Genomic DNA, 15,000 nt, shown 5'->3' with positions numbered 1-15,000 from the left:
CGAAGTCGATGATCTTCCTCCCTCTCTCCTTCTGTCTATCTCTGTCTCCCTCTCTCCTTCTGTCTCCCTCTGTCTCCCTGCGTCTCCCTGCGTCTCCCTCTCTCCCTCTGTCTCCCTCTGTCTCCCTCTCTCTCCCTCTCTCTCCCTGCGTCTCCCTCTCTCCCTCTGTTTCCCTCTCTCCCTCTTTCTCCCTTTCTCTCCCTGCATCTCCCTCTCTCCCTATGTCTCCCTCTCTCTCCCTGTGTCTGCCTCTCTCCCTGCATCTCCCTCTCTCCCTCTCTCCCTCTGTCTCCCTCTCTCCCTGTGTCTCCCTCTCTCTCCCTGTGTCTCCCTCTCTCCCTGTGTCTCCCTCTCTCTTCCTGTGTCTCCCTCTCTCTCCCTGTGTCTCCCTCTGTCTCCCTCTCTCTCCCTGTGTCTCCCTCTCTCCCTGCATCTCCCTCTCTCCCTCTGTCTCCCTCTCTCTCCCTGTGTCTCCCTCTCTCCCTGTGTCTCCCTCTCTCTCCCTGTGTCTCCCTCTCTCTCCCTGTGTCTCCCTCTCTCTCCCTGTGTCTCCCTCTCTCCCTGTGTCTCCCTCTCTCTCCCTGTGTCTCCCTCTCTCCCTGTGTCTCCCTCTCTCTCCCTGTGTCTCCCTCTCTCTCCCTGTGTCTCCCTCTCTCTCCCTGTGTCTCCCTCTCTCTCCCTGTGTCTCCCTCTCTCTCCCTGTGTCTCCCTCTCTCCCTGTGTCTCCCTGTGTCTCCCTGTCTCCCTCTCTCTCCCTGTGTCTCCCTCTCTCCCTCTCTCTCCCTCTCTCTCCCTGTGTCTCCCTCTCTCCCTGCATCTCCCTCTCTCCCTGTGTCTCCCTCTCTCTCCCTGTGTCTCCCTCTCTCCATGTGTCTCCCTTTCTCCCTCTTTCCTCTTCCTCTCCTCCTTCTGGGTAAAGGAATAGACACTCAAGCAGCCCTGTCAATCACACAGGGATAATGTCACCCTACAGCACATACCTGGGAGGACACTAACACCTGAGCGACAAACACACACACACACACACACACACACACACACACACACACACACACACACACACACACACACACACACACACACACACACACACACACACACACACACACACACACACACACACACACACACCTGTAGCTGAAGACATGAGACATCAGCTTCCACAGTGTGTCTTTGAGGCATTAGAGGTCACAGGGTCGGATTGAGTGACAACCTGGCAGGGTTACAGACAGCTGGGGACTTGTACTTTGGAGACATTAAACACATGACATGTGGAGAGAATGAGAGATAGAGTGATAGAGAGGGAGACGAAAGAGAGGGGGAGGGAGGGAGGGAGGTGGGAGGAGGATTGGCTGGGCTGGCTACATCAATCTGAGTAGTTGTCAGGTTAGCAGACAAGCAAGACTAGGTGAGTGTATGTGTGTGTGTATTTGTCAGAGTGGTGTGTGTGTGTGTGTTTGTCAGAGTGGTGTGTGTGTGTGTGTTTGTCAGAGTGGTGTGTGTGTGTGTGTTTGTCAGAGTGGTGTGTGTGTGTTTGTGTCAGTGATTGACAGCTGTGTGTGTGTGTGTGTGTGTGTGTGTGTGTGTGTGTGTGTGTGTGTGTGTGTGTGTGTGTGTGTGTGTGTGTGTGTGTGTGTGTGTGTGTGTGTGTGTGTGTGTGTGTGTAGGACTGCAGCTACAGGACGCCAACAGGACTTTGAGTATCCAGCGAGTCAGAGAAGAGGACGCCGGTCTCTACACCTGCACCGCCTGTAATCAGAGGGGCTGCGCACACTCCTCCGCTGCCGTCACAGTGCTGGGTGAGACAGGAACACACACACACACACAAACATCTGCGTCCACACCTTCCTCTGTCTCCAACAACAGTGTCCTTCTATTTTCCTCTCTAATCTTCTTCTATGCTTCCTTCTATTTCTTAAAACAGCTCAATCAAAGTTAATTAGTTGTGTACACTTTTTTAGCAGATGGTATAGCAGGTCCAGATGGTATAGCAGGTCCAGATGGTATAGATGGTCCAGATGGTATAGATGGTCCAGATGGTATGGATGGTCTAGATGGTATAGATGGTCCAGATGGTCCAGATGGTATAGATGGTCGAGCAGGTCCAGATCAAATAGATGGTTTAGATGGTATAGCAGGTCCAGATGGTATAGATGGTATAGATGGTATAGCAGGTCCAGATGGTATAGATGGTATAGCAGGTCCAGATGTTATAGATGATATAGATGGTATAGCAGGTCCAGATGGTATAGATGGTATAGCAGGTCCAGATGGTATAGATCAGGGGTGTCAAAGTCAAATGGACGGAGGGCCAAATAAAAAAATCAGCTACAAGACGAGGGCCGGACTGTTCGAATGTTCATTGAAAAATGTTTAAATGACGCATATAGTCTAGTGAACCTAATTGAACCTACTGAAAACCTAACAAATATATTACAATATGATCAGATAAATAAAGCAATATTTTCTTATGGCTCTGTCAGTAATCTTTAATTTTCAACAGACACAAAAGACAAATTTCCTTTATATAAATATCCCCATAACATGAACATTAAATGAAAGAAACCGGTATTCAAGGCACCATCAGTAGACTATATTTTCTATTTTAGCAAAAGTGGGCTAAATTTACTTCAAAGAAAAAACAATAATAGCAATTTTCTATCATCCACTCAACTGAAATATTGTTAAAATATAATTGGATTGAAATACAAAAAAATAAAGTGCAAAAATCTATTAATCAAAAACAACACTTTGTTTAAGGAGAAGTAACATGCAGTGAAAACAAATATTAAATTTTAACTTTTAAACTTGAACTGAGTAAAAACTCTAAATATGTGATTGCACAGTAATGTTCACTTGTTTGAGGTTGAGGGTGATACTTGGTGGTGTCCCATCTTTTCCACAAGTTCATCAATGTTCGGGGTAAGGCTCTGAGCTGAAGAAATCCTCAGAATTGAGTGGAGGTGTTCAGCAGTAAGTCGACTTCTGTGTGATGTTTTGTTCAGGTTCATCAAAGAAAACAGTTGTTCACACAGGTATGTGCTGCCAAACATAGACAACGTTTGAGCAGCCTGGATGCGCAGCTGGGGCATTGTGCCGGGGAGGAAACGGGCGAACTCCGCAGCACCCACTGCCGCATATTTTGCCCTCAGTGCATCATTGCATTGGAGGTCAATCAACTCCATTTGGAGGTTTGGTGGTGAGCTTTCCACGTCAACAGCAAATGGGTTACCGAGCAGTTCCAACCTGCTTTTTTGTGCTTCAAAGTCAGCAAATCGGCGTCGAAAGTCAGCGGCAAGCATACCTATTTTATCAGCCAACTGTGTGCTCGGGAACGCACTGGTAGAGAGCTTCTCTTTCATGGTCTGGCAGCTGGGAAAGTGGCTCAAATTTTCTTTCCGCATCTGCGTCTCCCACAGAGTCAGTTTGGTTTTAAATGCCTTCACTGTACTGTACATATCAGAGATGACACGATCCCGACCCTGCAGCTGCAAGTTTATTGCATTCAGATGACTCGTAATGTCACACAGAAAAGCCATTTCACACAGAAACATTTCGTCTCGGAGTTGTGTTGTGTCTTTCCCTTTGCTGTCCAAGAACAGACAAATCTCCTCACGAAGCTCGAAACATCTTTGAAGCACCTTTCCCTGGCTTAGCCATCGCACCTCTGTGTGATAAGGCAAATCACCATGCTCCGTTTCTAACTCCGTCAGAAATGCCTTGAACTGGCGGTGATTCAAACCTTTGGCTCTGATAAAGTTAACTGTGCGCGTGATGATGCTCATTACATGCTCCATTTTCAAGGCTTTACCGCACAACGCTTCCTGGTGTATGATACAATGATAAGCTGTCAGCTCACCTGTCGCGTTTTCCTCTTGCATCTTTTCCCGTATCTTCGCCACCAGTCCGCTCCTGTGTCCACACATCGCAGGTGCTCCGTCGGTTGTCAAACCCACGAGTTTTTCCCAAGGCAGCTCCATCTCATTTACACATCTTGACACCTCTTCATACAAATCATGCCCCGTAGTTGTGCCATGCATAGGACGTAAAGCCAAAAACTCCTCTGTCACGCTTAGGTTGGAGTCCACTCCGCGGATGAAAATTGACAACTGGGCAATGTCAGAAATGTCGGTGCTCTCATCCACAGCCAAGGAATATGCAATAAAATCTTTTCCCTTTTTCACAAGCTGCTCTTTTAGATTGATGGACAACTGGTCTACTCTCTCGGCAATGGTGTTTCTGCTCAGACTCACATTTAAAAAGAGTTGCCTTTTTTCTGGGCAAACTTCGTCACAAACTTTAATCATGCAGTTTTTGATGAAATCCCCCTCCGTAAATGGCCGGGCTGATTTAGCGATCTCTTCTGCCAAAATAAAACTGGCCTTGACAGTTGCGTCCGCGTGTGTGTCCGCGTGTTTCGTTTCATAATGTCGTCTCAGATTATACTCTTTCAGTACCGCCACACTTTCTCCACACAGAAGACACACAGGTTTTCCAGCTACCTTCGTGAACATATACTCCGACTCCCACCTTGTTTGAAACCCCCGGTTCTCAGTATCCACCTTCCGTTTTGCCATTTTTGATGGGTATCTGAAAGTTAATTTTACTGTGATGCTGACGACTGCTGTGCCAATAAATATTGAAATGAAGCAGCCTACTGCTCGGTGCGTCACCTTTGCATTGTGGGAAATGTAGTATTGGTGCGTGTAAAAGATCTGCGGGCTGCCGGCTTGCTGCGGGCCGGTTCTAATAATAAATCAAGATCATCCCAGGGGCCGTAAAAAACCTTCATCCGGCCCGCGGGCCTTGACTCTGACATATGTGGTATAGATGGTATAGCAGCTCCAGATGTTATAGATTATATAGATGGTATAGCAGCTCCAGATGTTATAGATTATATAGATGGTATAGCAGGTCCAGATGGTATAGATGGTATAGCAGGTCCAGATGTTATAGATTATATAGATGATATAGCAGGTCCAGATGTTATAGATTATATAGATGGTATAGCAGGTCCAGATGGTATAGATGGTATAGATGGTATAGCAGGTCCAGATGGTATAGATGGTCCAGATGGTATAGATGGTCCAGATGGTATAGCAGGTCCAGATGGTATAGATGGTCCAGATGGTATAGATGGTCCAGATGGTATAGATGGTCCAGATGGTCCAGATGGTAATGATGGTATAGATGGTCTAGATGGTATAGATGGTCCAGATGGTCCAGATGGTATAGATGGTATAGCAGGTCCAGATGGTATAGATGGTATAGCAGGTCCAGATGTTATAGATGATATAGCTGGTATAGCAGGTCCAGATGGTATAGATGGTATAGCAGGTCCAGATGGTATAGATGGTATAGATGGTATAGCAGGTCCAGATGGTATAGATGGTATAGCAGGTCCAGATGGTATAGATGGTATAGCAGCTCCAGATGATATAGCTGGCATAGCAGGTATAGATGATATAGATTATATAGATGGCATAGCAGGGCCAGATGTTATATTGTAGATGGTATACTGTAGATGGTATAGATGATATAGATGGTATAGCAGGTCCAGATGGTATAGCAGGTCCAGATGGTATAGATGGTATAGCAGGTCCAGATGGTATAGATGATATAGATGGTATACTGTAGATGGTATAGATGATATAGATGGTATAGATGGTATACTGTAGATGGTATAGATGATATAGATGGTATAGATGGTATACTGTAGATGGTATAGATGATATAGATGATGTAGATGATATTGATGGTACAGATGGTATAGCAGGTCCAGATGGTATAGATGATATAGATGGTATACTGTAGATGGTATAGATGATATAGATGGTATAGATGGTATACTGTAGATGGTATAGATGATATAGATGGTATAGATGGTATACTGTAGATGGTATAGATGTTATAGATGGTGTAGATGATATAGATGGTATAGATGGTATAGCAGGTCCAGATGGTATAGATGATATAAATGGTATACTGTAGATGGTATAGATGATATAGATGATATAGATGATATACTGTAGATGGTATAGATGATATAGATGGTATACTGTAGATGGTATAGATAATATAGATGGTATAGATGATATAGATGGTATAGATGATATAGATGGTATAGATGGTATAGATGATATATATGGTATAGATGGTATAGATGATATAGATGGTATAGTTGATATAGATGATATAGATGGTATAGATGATATAGATGATATAGATGGTATAGATTATATAGATGATATAGATGGTATAGATGGTATAGATGGTATAGATGGTATAGATGATATAGATGGTATAGATGATATAGATGGTATAAATGATATAGATGGTATAGATGGTATAGATTATATAGATGGTATAGATGATATAGATTATATAGATGGTATAGATGGTATACTGTAGATGGTATAGATGATATAGATAGTATAGATGATATAGATGGTATAGATGTTATAGATTATATAGATGGTATAGATTGTATACTGTAGATGGTATAGATGATATAGATGGTATAGATGGTAAACTGTAGATGGTATAGATGATATAGATGGTATAGATGGTATACTGTAGATGGTATAGATGATATAGATGGTATAGATGGTATACTGTAGATGGTATAGATGGTATAGATGGTATAGATGGTATACTGTAGATGGTATAGAAGGTCCAGATGGTATAGATTATATAGATGGTTTAGATGATATAGATGGTATAGATGGTATAGATGTTATAGATTATATAGATGGTATAGATGGTATACTGTAGATGGTATATATGATATAGATGGTATACTGTAGATGGTATAGATTATATAGATGGTATAGATGGTATACTGTAGATGGTATAGATGGTATAGATTGTATAGGTGGTATACTGTAGATGGTATAGATGGTATAGATGATATAGATGGTATAGATGGTATACTGTAGATATAGATTATATAGATGGTATAGATGGTATAGATGATATACTGTAGATGATATAGATGATATATATGGTATAGATGGTATACTGTAGATGGTGTAGATGGTATACTGTAGATGGTATAGATGGTATACTGTAGATGGTATAGATGGTATAGATGGTATAGATGGTATAGATGGTATACTGTAGATGGTATAGATGGTATACTGTAGATGTTATAGATGATATAGATGGTATAGATGATATACTATAGATGATATAGATGATATAGATGGTGTAGATGGTATAGATGGTATAGATGGTATACTGTAGATGGTATAGATGGTATAGATGGTATACTGTAGATGGTATAGATGGTATAGATTATATAGATGGTATAGATGGTATAGATGATATAGATGGTATAGATGGTATAGATGGTATAGATGATATAGATGGTATAGATGGTATAGATGGTATACTGTAGATGGTATAGATGGTATAGATGGTATACTGTAGATGGTATAGATTATATAGCTGGTATAGATGGTATAGATGATATAGATGATATAGATGGTATAGATGGTATAGATGGTATACTGTAGATGGTATAGATGGTATAGATTATATAGATGGTATAGATGGTATAGATGATATAGATGATATAGATGGTATAGATGGTATAGATTATATACTGTAGATGGTATAGATGGTATAGATTATATAGATGGTATAGATGGTATAGATGATATAGATGATATAGATGGTATAGATGGTATAGATGGTATACTGTAGATGGTATAGATGGTATAGATTATATAGATGGTATAGATGGTATAGATGGTATAGATTATATAGATGGTATAGATGATATAGATGGTATAGATGATATAGATGGTATAGATGGTATAGATGGTATACTGTAGATGGTATAGCAGGTCCAGTGTATTGCTTCATGTCATTGAGAACAGATATTAGATATCAGATACACAGTGATGAATGATTTAACTTATTATTATAATATATATATTTTTTAAACCTTTATTTAACTAGGCAAGTCAGTTAAGAACAAACTCTTATTTCCAATGACGGCCTAGGAACCGTGGGTTAACTGCCTGTTCAGGGGCAGAATGACAGATTTTTACCCTTGTCAGCTCAGGGATTCAATCTTGCAACCTTCTGGTTACTAGTCCAACACTCTAACCACTAGGCTACCTGCCGCCTCTACGCTCTAACCACTAGGCTACCTGGCGCCTCCACGCTCTAATCACTAGGCTACCTGCCGCCTCTACGCTCTAATCACTAGGCTACCTGCCTCCTCTACACTCTAATCACTAGGCTACCTGCCACCTCTACACTCTAACCACTAGGCTACCTGCCACCTCTACGCTCTAATCACTAGGCTACCTGCCACCTCTACACTCTAACCACTAGGCTACCTGCCGCCTCTACACTCTAACCACTAGGCTACCTGCCGCCTCTACGCTCTAACCACTAGGCTACCTGGCGCCTCTACGCTCTAATCACTAGGATACCTGCCGCCTCTATGCTCTAATCACTAGGCTACCTGCCGCCTCTACGCTCTAACCACTAGGCTACCTGCCACCCCTACACTCTAACCACTAGGCTACCTGCCTCCCCTACACTCTAATCACTAGGATTCCTGCCACCTCTACACTCTAACTACTAGACTACCTGCCGTCTCTACGCTCTAACCACTAGGCTACCTGCCACCTCTACACTCTAATCACTAGGGTACCTGCCACCTCTACACTCTAATCACTAGGCTACCTGCCACCTTTACACTCTAATCACTAGGCTACCTGCCTCCTCTACACTCTAATCACTAGGCTACCTGCCTCCCCTACACTCTAATCACTAGGCTACCTGCCACCTCTACACTCTAATCACTAGGCTACCTGCCACCTCTACACTCTAATCACTAGGCTACCTGCCACCTCTACACTCTAATCACTAGGCTACCTGCCACCTCTACACTCTAATCACTAGGCTACCTGCCACCTCTACACTCTAACCACTAGGCTACCTGCCCCCTCTACACTCTAATCACTAGGCTACCTGCCACCTTTACACTCTAATCACTAGGCTACCTGCCTCCTCTACACTCTAATCACTAGGCTACCTGCCTCCCCTACACTCTAATCACTAGGCTACCTGCCACCTCTACACTCTAATCACTAGGCTACCTGCCACCTCTACACTCTAATCACTAGGCTACCTGCCACCTCTACACTCTAATCACTAGGCTACCTGCCACCTCTACACTCTAATCACTAGGCTACCTGCCACCTCTACACTCTAATCACTAGGCTACCTGCCTCCTCTACACTCTAACCACTAGGCTACCTGCCACCTCTACACTCTAATCACTAGGCTACCTGCCGGCTAGCTGATGATAAATTATTCAGGTTATTATTCAGTGGGCTAGCTGATGATACATGATTCAGGTTATTATTCTGTTCCATTTATCCCTCCAGGTTGCATTTATCCCTCCAGGTTCCATTCATCCCCCCAGGTTCCTTTTATCCCTCCAGGTTCCCCTCCAGGTTCCATTTATCCCTCCAGGTTCCCCTCCAGGTTCAATTTATCCCTCCAGGTTCCATTCATCCCCCCAGGTTCCATTTATCCCTCCAAGTTCCCCCTCCAGGTTCCATTTATCCCTCCAGGTTGAATTTATCCCTCCAGGTTCCCCTCCAGGTTCCATTCATCCCCCTAGGTTCCATTCATCCCTCCAGGTTCCATTCATCCCTCCAGGTTCCATTCATCCCTCCAGGTTCCATTCATCCCTTCAGGTTTCATTCATCCCTCTAGGTTTCATTCATCCCTCCAGGTTCCATTCATCCCTCCAGGTTTCATTCATCCCTCCAGGTTCCATTCATCCCTCCAGGTTTCATTCATCCCTCCAGGTTCCATTCATCCCTCCAGGTTCCATTCATCCCTCCAGGTTCCATTTATCTCACCAGGTTCCAGTGACAGGGCTAATGTTGTTGTTTATCCCAGGTTCCAGTGACAGGGCTAATGTTGTTGTTGTTTATCTCACCAGGTTCCAGTGACAGGGCTGATGTTGTTGTTGTTTATCTCACCAGGTTCCAGTGACAGGGCTAATGTTGTTGTTGTTTATCCCAGGTTCCAGTGACAGTGCTAATGCTGTTGTTGTTTATCTCACCAGGTTCCAGTGACAGGGCTAATGTTGTTGTAGTTTATCCCAGTTTCCAGTGACAGGGCTAATGTTGTTGTTGTTTATCCCAGGTTCCAGTGACATAGCTAATGTTGTTATTGTTTATCTCACCAGGTTCTAGTGACAGGGCTAATGTTGTTGTTGTTTATCTCACCAGGTTCCAGTGACAGGGCTGTTGTTGTTGTTTATCCCAGGTTCCAGTGACATATCTAATGTTGTTGTTGTTTATCTCACCAGGTTCCAGTGACAGGGCTGTTGTTGTTGTTTATCCCAGGTTCCAGTGACATAGCTAATGTTGTTATTGTTTATCTCACCAGGTTCCAGTAACAGGGCTGATGTTGTTGTTGTTTATCCCAGGTTCCAGTGACAGGGCTAATGTTGTTGTAGTTTATCCCAGTTTCCAGTGACAGGGCTAATGTTGTTGTTGTTTATCCCAGGTTCCAGTGACATAGCTAATGTTGTTATTGTTTATCTCACCAGGTTCTAGTGACAGGGCTAATGTTGTTGTTGTTTATCTCACCAGGTTCCAGTGACAGGGCTAATGTTGTTGTTGTTTATCTCACCAGGTTCCAGTGACAGGGCTGTTGTTGTTGTTTATCCCAGGTTCCAGTGACATATCTAATGTTGTTGTTGTTTATCTCACCAGGTTCCAGTGACAGGGCTGTTGTTGTTGTTTATCCCAGGTTCCAGTGACATAGCTAATGTTGTTATTGTTTATCTCACCAGGTTCCAGTAACAGGGCTGATGTTGTTGTTGTTTATCCCAGGTTCCAGTGACAGGGCTGTTGTTGTTGTTTATCCCAGGTTCCAGTGACAGGGCTGATGTTGTTGTTGTTTATCCCAGGTTCCAGTGACAGGGCTGATGTTGTTGTTGTTTATCCCAGGTTCCAGTGACAGGGCTGATGTTGTTGTTGTTTATCCCAGGTTCCAGTGACAGGGCTAACGTGGAGATCGTGATTCTGATCGGGACAGGCGTCTTCGCTGTGTTCTTCTGCGCTCTACTCATCCTCATCTTCTGCAACGTCAAACGGGTCAGAACACACACACCCTGTGAACTCCCTATAGGCTCTCTCTGTTCTAAGAGATCATGGATCTCCTCCAATCAGAGTGACTGTGAACTCTGACCTCACCTCTGTAACATCCCCCTCAGCTCTTTAGTCACATGGCGAAAGGAGGCAAGGTGCAAATTCCCCAAGTCTCTATGTGAAATATCAAAGTCAGTATGTCTACGATCTAACAGAGATGTTTGGTTCAACACGTGTGGCTAACAGAGATGTTTGGTTCAACACGTATGGCTAACAGAGATGTTTGGTTCAACACGTATGGCTAACAGAGATGTTTGGTTCAACACGTATGGCTAACAGAGATGTTTGGTTCAACACGTATGGCTAACAGAGATGTTTGGTTCAACATGTATGGCTAACAGAGATGTTTGGTTCAACACGTATGGCTAACAGAGATGTTTGGTTCAACACGTTTGGCTAACAGAGATGTTTGGTTCAACACGTATGGCTAATAGAGATGTTTGGTTCAACATGTATGGCTAACAGAGATGTTCAACATCAATGTGGCCATGTTTCACTGAGCCTCTTCTCTCTCTCTCTCCTCTCTCTCTCCAGGTGAACCCAGCAGACATAAAGACAGGCTATCTGTCCATCATAATGGACCCAGGGGAGGTTCCTCTGGATGAGCAGTTTGAATACCTCTCGTACGACTCCTCCCAGTGGGAGATATCTGTGGACAAACTACGACTAGGTAAGAAGAGGAGGGATGGAGGGATAGATAAAGGGGGATATTTTTAACCCACCCCCTTTGAATCAGAGAGGTGGGGGGGAATTGCCTTGACATCCACGTCTTCAGCGCCCAGGGAACATTGGGTTAACTGCCTTGCTCAGGGGCGGAACGACAGATTTTTACTTTGTCAACTCGGGGATTCGATCCAGCAACATTTCGGTTACTGGCCCAACGGTCTAACCACTAGGTTACCTGCCACCCCAGCAGGGAGGGAGCGAGGGATAGATAGATAGATAGATAGATAGATAGATAGATAGATAGATAGATAGATAGATAGATAGATAGATAGATAGATAGATAGATAGATAGATAGATAGATAGATAGATACAGTGCCTTGCGAAAGTATTCGGCCCCCTTGAACTTTGCGACCTTTTGCCACATTTCAGGCTTCAAACATAAAGATATAAAACTGTATTTTTTTGTGAAGAATCAACAACAAGTGGGACACAATCATGAAGTGGAACGACATTTATTGGATATTTCAAACTTTTTTAACAAATCAAAAACTGAAAAATTGGGCGTGCAAAATTATTCAGCCCCCTTAAGTTAATACTTTGTAGCGCCACCTTTTGCTGCGATTACAGCTGTAAGTCGCTTGGGGTATGTCTCTATCAGTTTTGCACATCGAGAGACTGACATTTTTTCCCATTCCTCCTTGCAAAACAGCTCGAGCTCAGTGAGGTTGGATGGAGAGCATTTGTGAACAGCAGTTTTCAGTTCTTTCCACAGATTCTCGATTGGATTCAGGTCTGGACTTTGACTTGGCCATTCTAACACCTGGATATGTTTATTTTTGAACCATTCCATTGTAGATTTTGCTTTATGTTTTGGATCATTGTCTTGTTGGAAGACAAATCTCCGTCCCAGTCTCAGGTCTTTTGCAGACTCCATCAGGTTTTCTTCCAGAATGGTCCTGTATTTGGCTCCATCCATCTTCCCATCAATTTTAACCATCTTCCCTGTCCCTGATGAAGAAAAGCAGGCCCAAACCATGATGCTGCCACCACCATGTTTGACAGTGGGGATGGTGTGTTCAGCTGTGTTGCTTTTACGCCAAACATAACGTTTTGCATTGTTGCCAAAAAGTTAAATTTTGGTTTCATCTGACCAGAGCACCTTCTTCCACATGTTTGGTGTGTCTCCCAGGTGGCTTGTGGCAAACTTTAATCGACACTTTTTATGGATATCTTTAAGAAATGGCTTTCTTCTTGCCACTCTTCCATAAAGGCCAGATTTGTGCAATATACGTTGTTGTCCTATGGACAGAGTCTCCCACCTCAGCTGTAGATCTCTGCAGTTCATCCAGAGTGATCATGGGCCTCTTGGCTACATCTCTGATCAGTCTTCTCCTTGTATGAGCTGAAAGTTTAGAGGGACGGCCAAGTCTTGGTAGATTTGCAGTGGTCTGATACTCCTTCCATTTCAATATTATCGCTTGCACAGTGCTCCTTGGGATGTTTAAAGCTTGGGAAATCTTTTTGTATCCAAATCCGGCTTTAAACTTCTTCACAACAGTATCTTGGACCTGCCTGGTGTGTTCCTTGTTCTTCATGATGCTCTCTGCGCTTTTAACGGACCTCTGAGACTATCACAGTGCAGGTGCATTTATACGGAGACTTGATTACACACAGGTGGATTGTATTTATCATCATTAGTCATTTAGGTCAACATTGGATCATTCAGAGATCCTCACTGAACTTCTGGAGAGAGTTTGCTGCACTGAAAGTAAAGGGGCTGAATAATTTTGCACGCCCAATTTTTCAGTTTTTGATTTGTTAAAAAAGTTTGAAATATCCAATAAATGTCGTTCCACTTCATGATTGTGTCCCACTTGTTGTTGATTCTTCACAAAAAAATACAGTTTTATATCTTTATGTTTGAAGCCTGAAATGTGGCAAAAGGTCGCAAAGTTCAAGGGGGCCGAATACTTTCGCAAGGCACTGTAGATAGATAGATAGATAGATAGATAGATAGATAGATAGATAGATAGATAGATAGATAGATAGATATGGATGGAGGTATAGAGGGAGGGGGAGATAGAGAGAGGGAGGGATGGATGGATGGATGGATGGATGGATGGATGGATGGATGGAGGGCGAGATGGATAGAGGGAGGGCGAGATGGATAGAGGGAGGGAGAGATGGATAGATAGAGGGAGAGATGGATAGAGGGAGGGAGAGATGGATAGAGGGAGGGCGAGATGGATAGAGGGAGGGAGAGATGGATAGAGGGAGGGAGAGATGGATAGATAGAGGGAGGGAGAGATGGATAGAGGGAGGGAGAGATGGATAGAGGGAGGGAGAGATAGATAGATGGAGGGAGAGATGGATAGATAGAGGGAGGGATAGAAGGATGGATGGAGGTATAGAGAGAGGGAGGGAGAGAGAGATAGATAGAGGGAGGGAGAGATGGATAGAGGGAGGGAGAGATGGATAGAGAGAGGGAGGGATGGAAGGATGGATGGAGGTATAGAGAAAGGGAGGGAGAGAGAGATAGATAGAGGGAGGGAGAGATGGATAGAGGGGGGGAGAGATTGATAGATGGAGGGAGAGATGGATAGAGGGAGGGAGAGATGGATAGAGAGATGGATAGAGGGAGGGAGAGATGGATAGAGGGAGGGAGAGATAGATAGAGAGAGGGAGGGATGGAAGGATGGATGGAGGTATAGAGAGAGGGAGGGAGAGAGAGATAGATAGAGGGAGGGAGAGATGGATAGAGGGGGGGAGAGATGGATAGATGGAGGGAGAGATGGATAGAGGGAGGGAGAGATATATGGAGGGAGGGAGCATATGGAGGAATGAAAGAATGAAAGAATAAACAAACTGAAGAATGAGTGAGTGAGTTAGCAAAAATAATCAACCAAACTAATGAATGTTACATTCTGGTGTCCTCTGTTCCTGTTGAATGGGTCTGGAGCCCAGACTGCTACTGATGACGATGATGAGGGTAGCAGTCAGTGGTAATGATGATGGTGTTTGATGTGTTCACTCTCTGTTCAGTGCTCTGTAACACACACACAGTCCCAAGGGGTCCCGTCCAGAGTGATGGATGGCAAACCCTTTGGACATTGGAATTATTGTTACATTCTAACTTTT

At 43.8% G+C, this 15,000-nt stretch overlaps 1 protein-coding gene across 2 annotated transcripts in view; it reads left to right on the top strand.

Moving 5' to 3' along the window:
• Positions 1-15,000, top strand: part of LOC139405487 (vascular endothelial growth factor receptor 3-like) — a 267,475-nt gene that overhangs the window by 205,685 nt on the left and 46,790 nt on the right. For both annotated transcript variants that reach the window (XM_071147825.1, XM_071147823.1), the window contains exons 16-18: positions 1,668-1,799; positions 11,035-11,141; positions 11,730-11,865. In XM_071147825.1, the coding sequence (XP_071003926.1) occupies positions 1,668-1,799; positions 11,035-11,141; positions 11,730-11,865 (375 nt within the window). The remainder of the gene's footprint in view (positions 1-1,667; positions 1,800-11,034; positions 11,142-11,729; positions 11,866-15,000) is intronic.

Source organism: Oncorhynchus clarkii, unplaced genomic scaffold (assembly GCF_045791955.1).
Source record: "Oncorhynchus clarkii lewisi isolate Uvic-CL-2024 unplaced genomic scaffold, UVic_Ocla_1.0 unplaced_contig_8391_pilon_pilon, whole genome shotgun sequence".
In the NCBI taxonomy this organism is placed as follows: Eukaryota; Metazoa; Chordata; class Actinopteri; order Salmoniformes; family Salmonidae; genus Oncorhynchus; species Oncorhynchus clarkii.
Note: the sequence above shows the minus strand (reverse complement) of the source record. Positions and strands in the feature narration are given on the sequence as shown.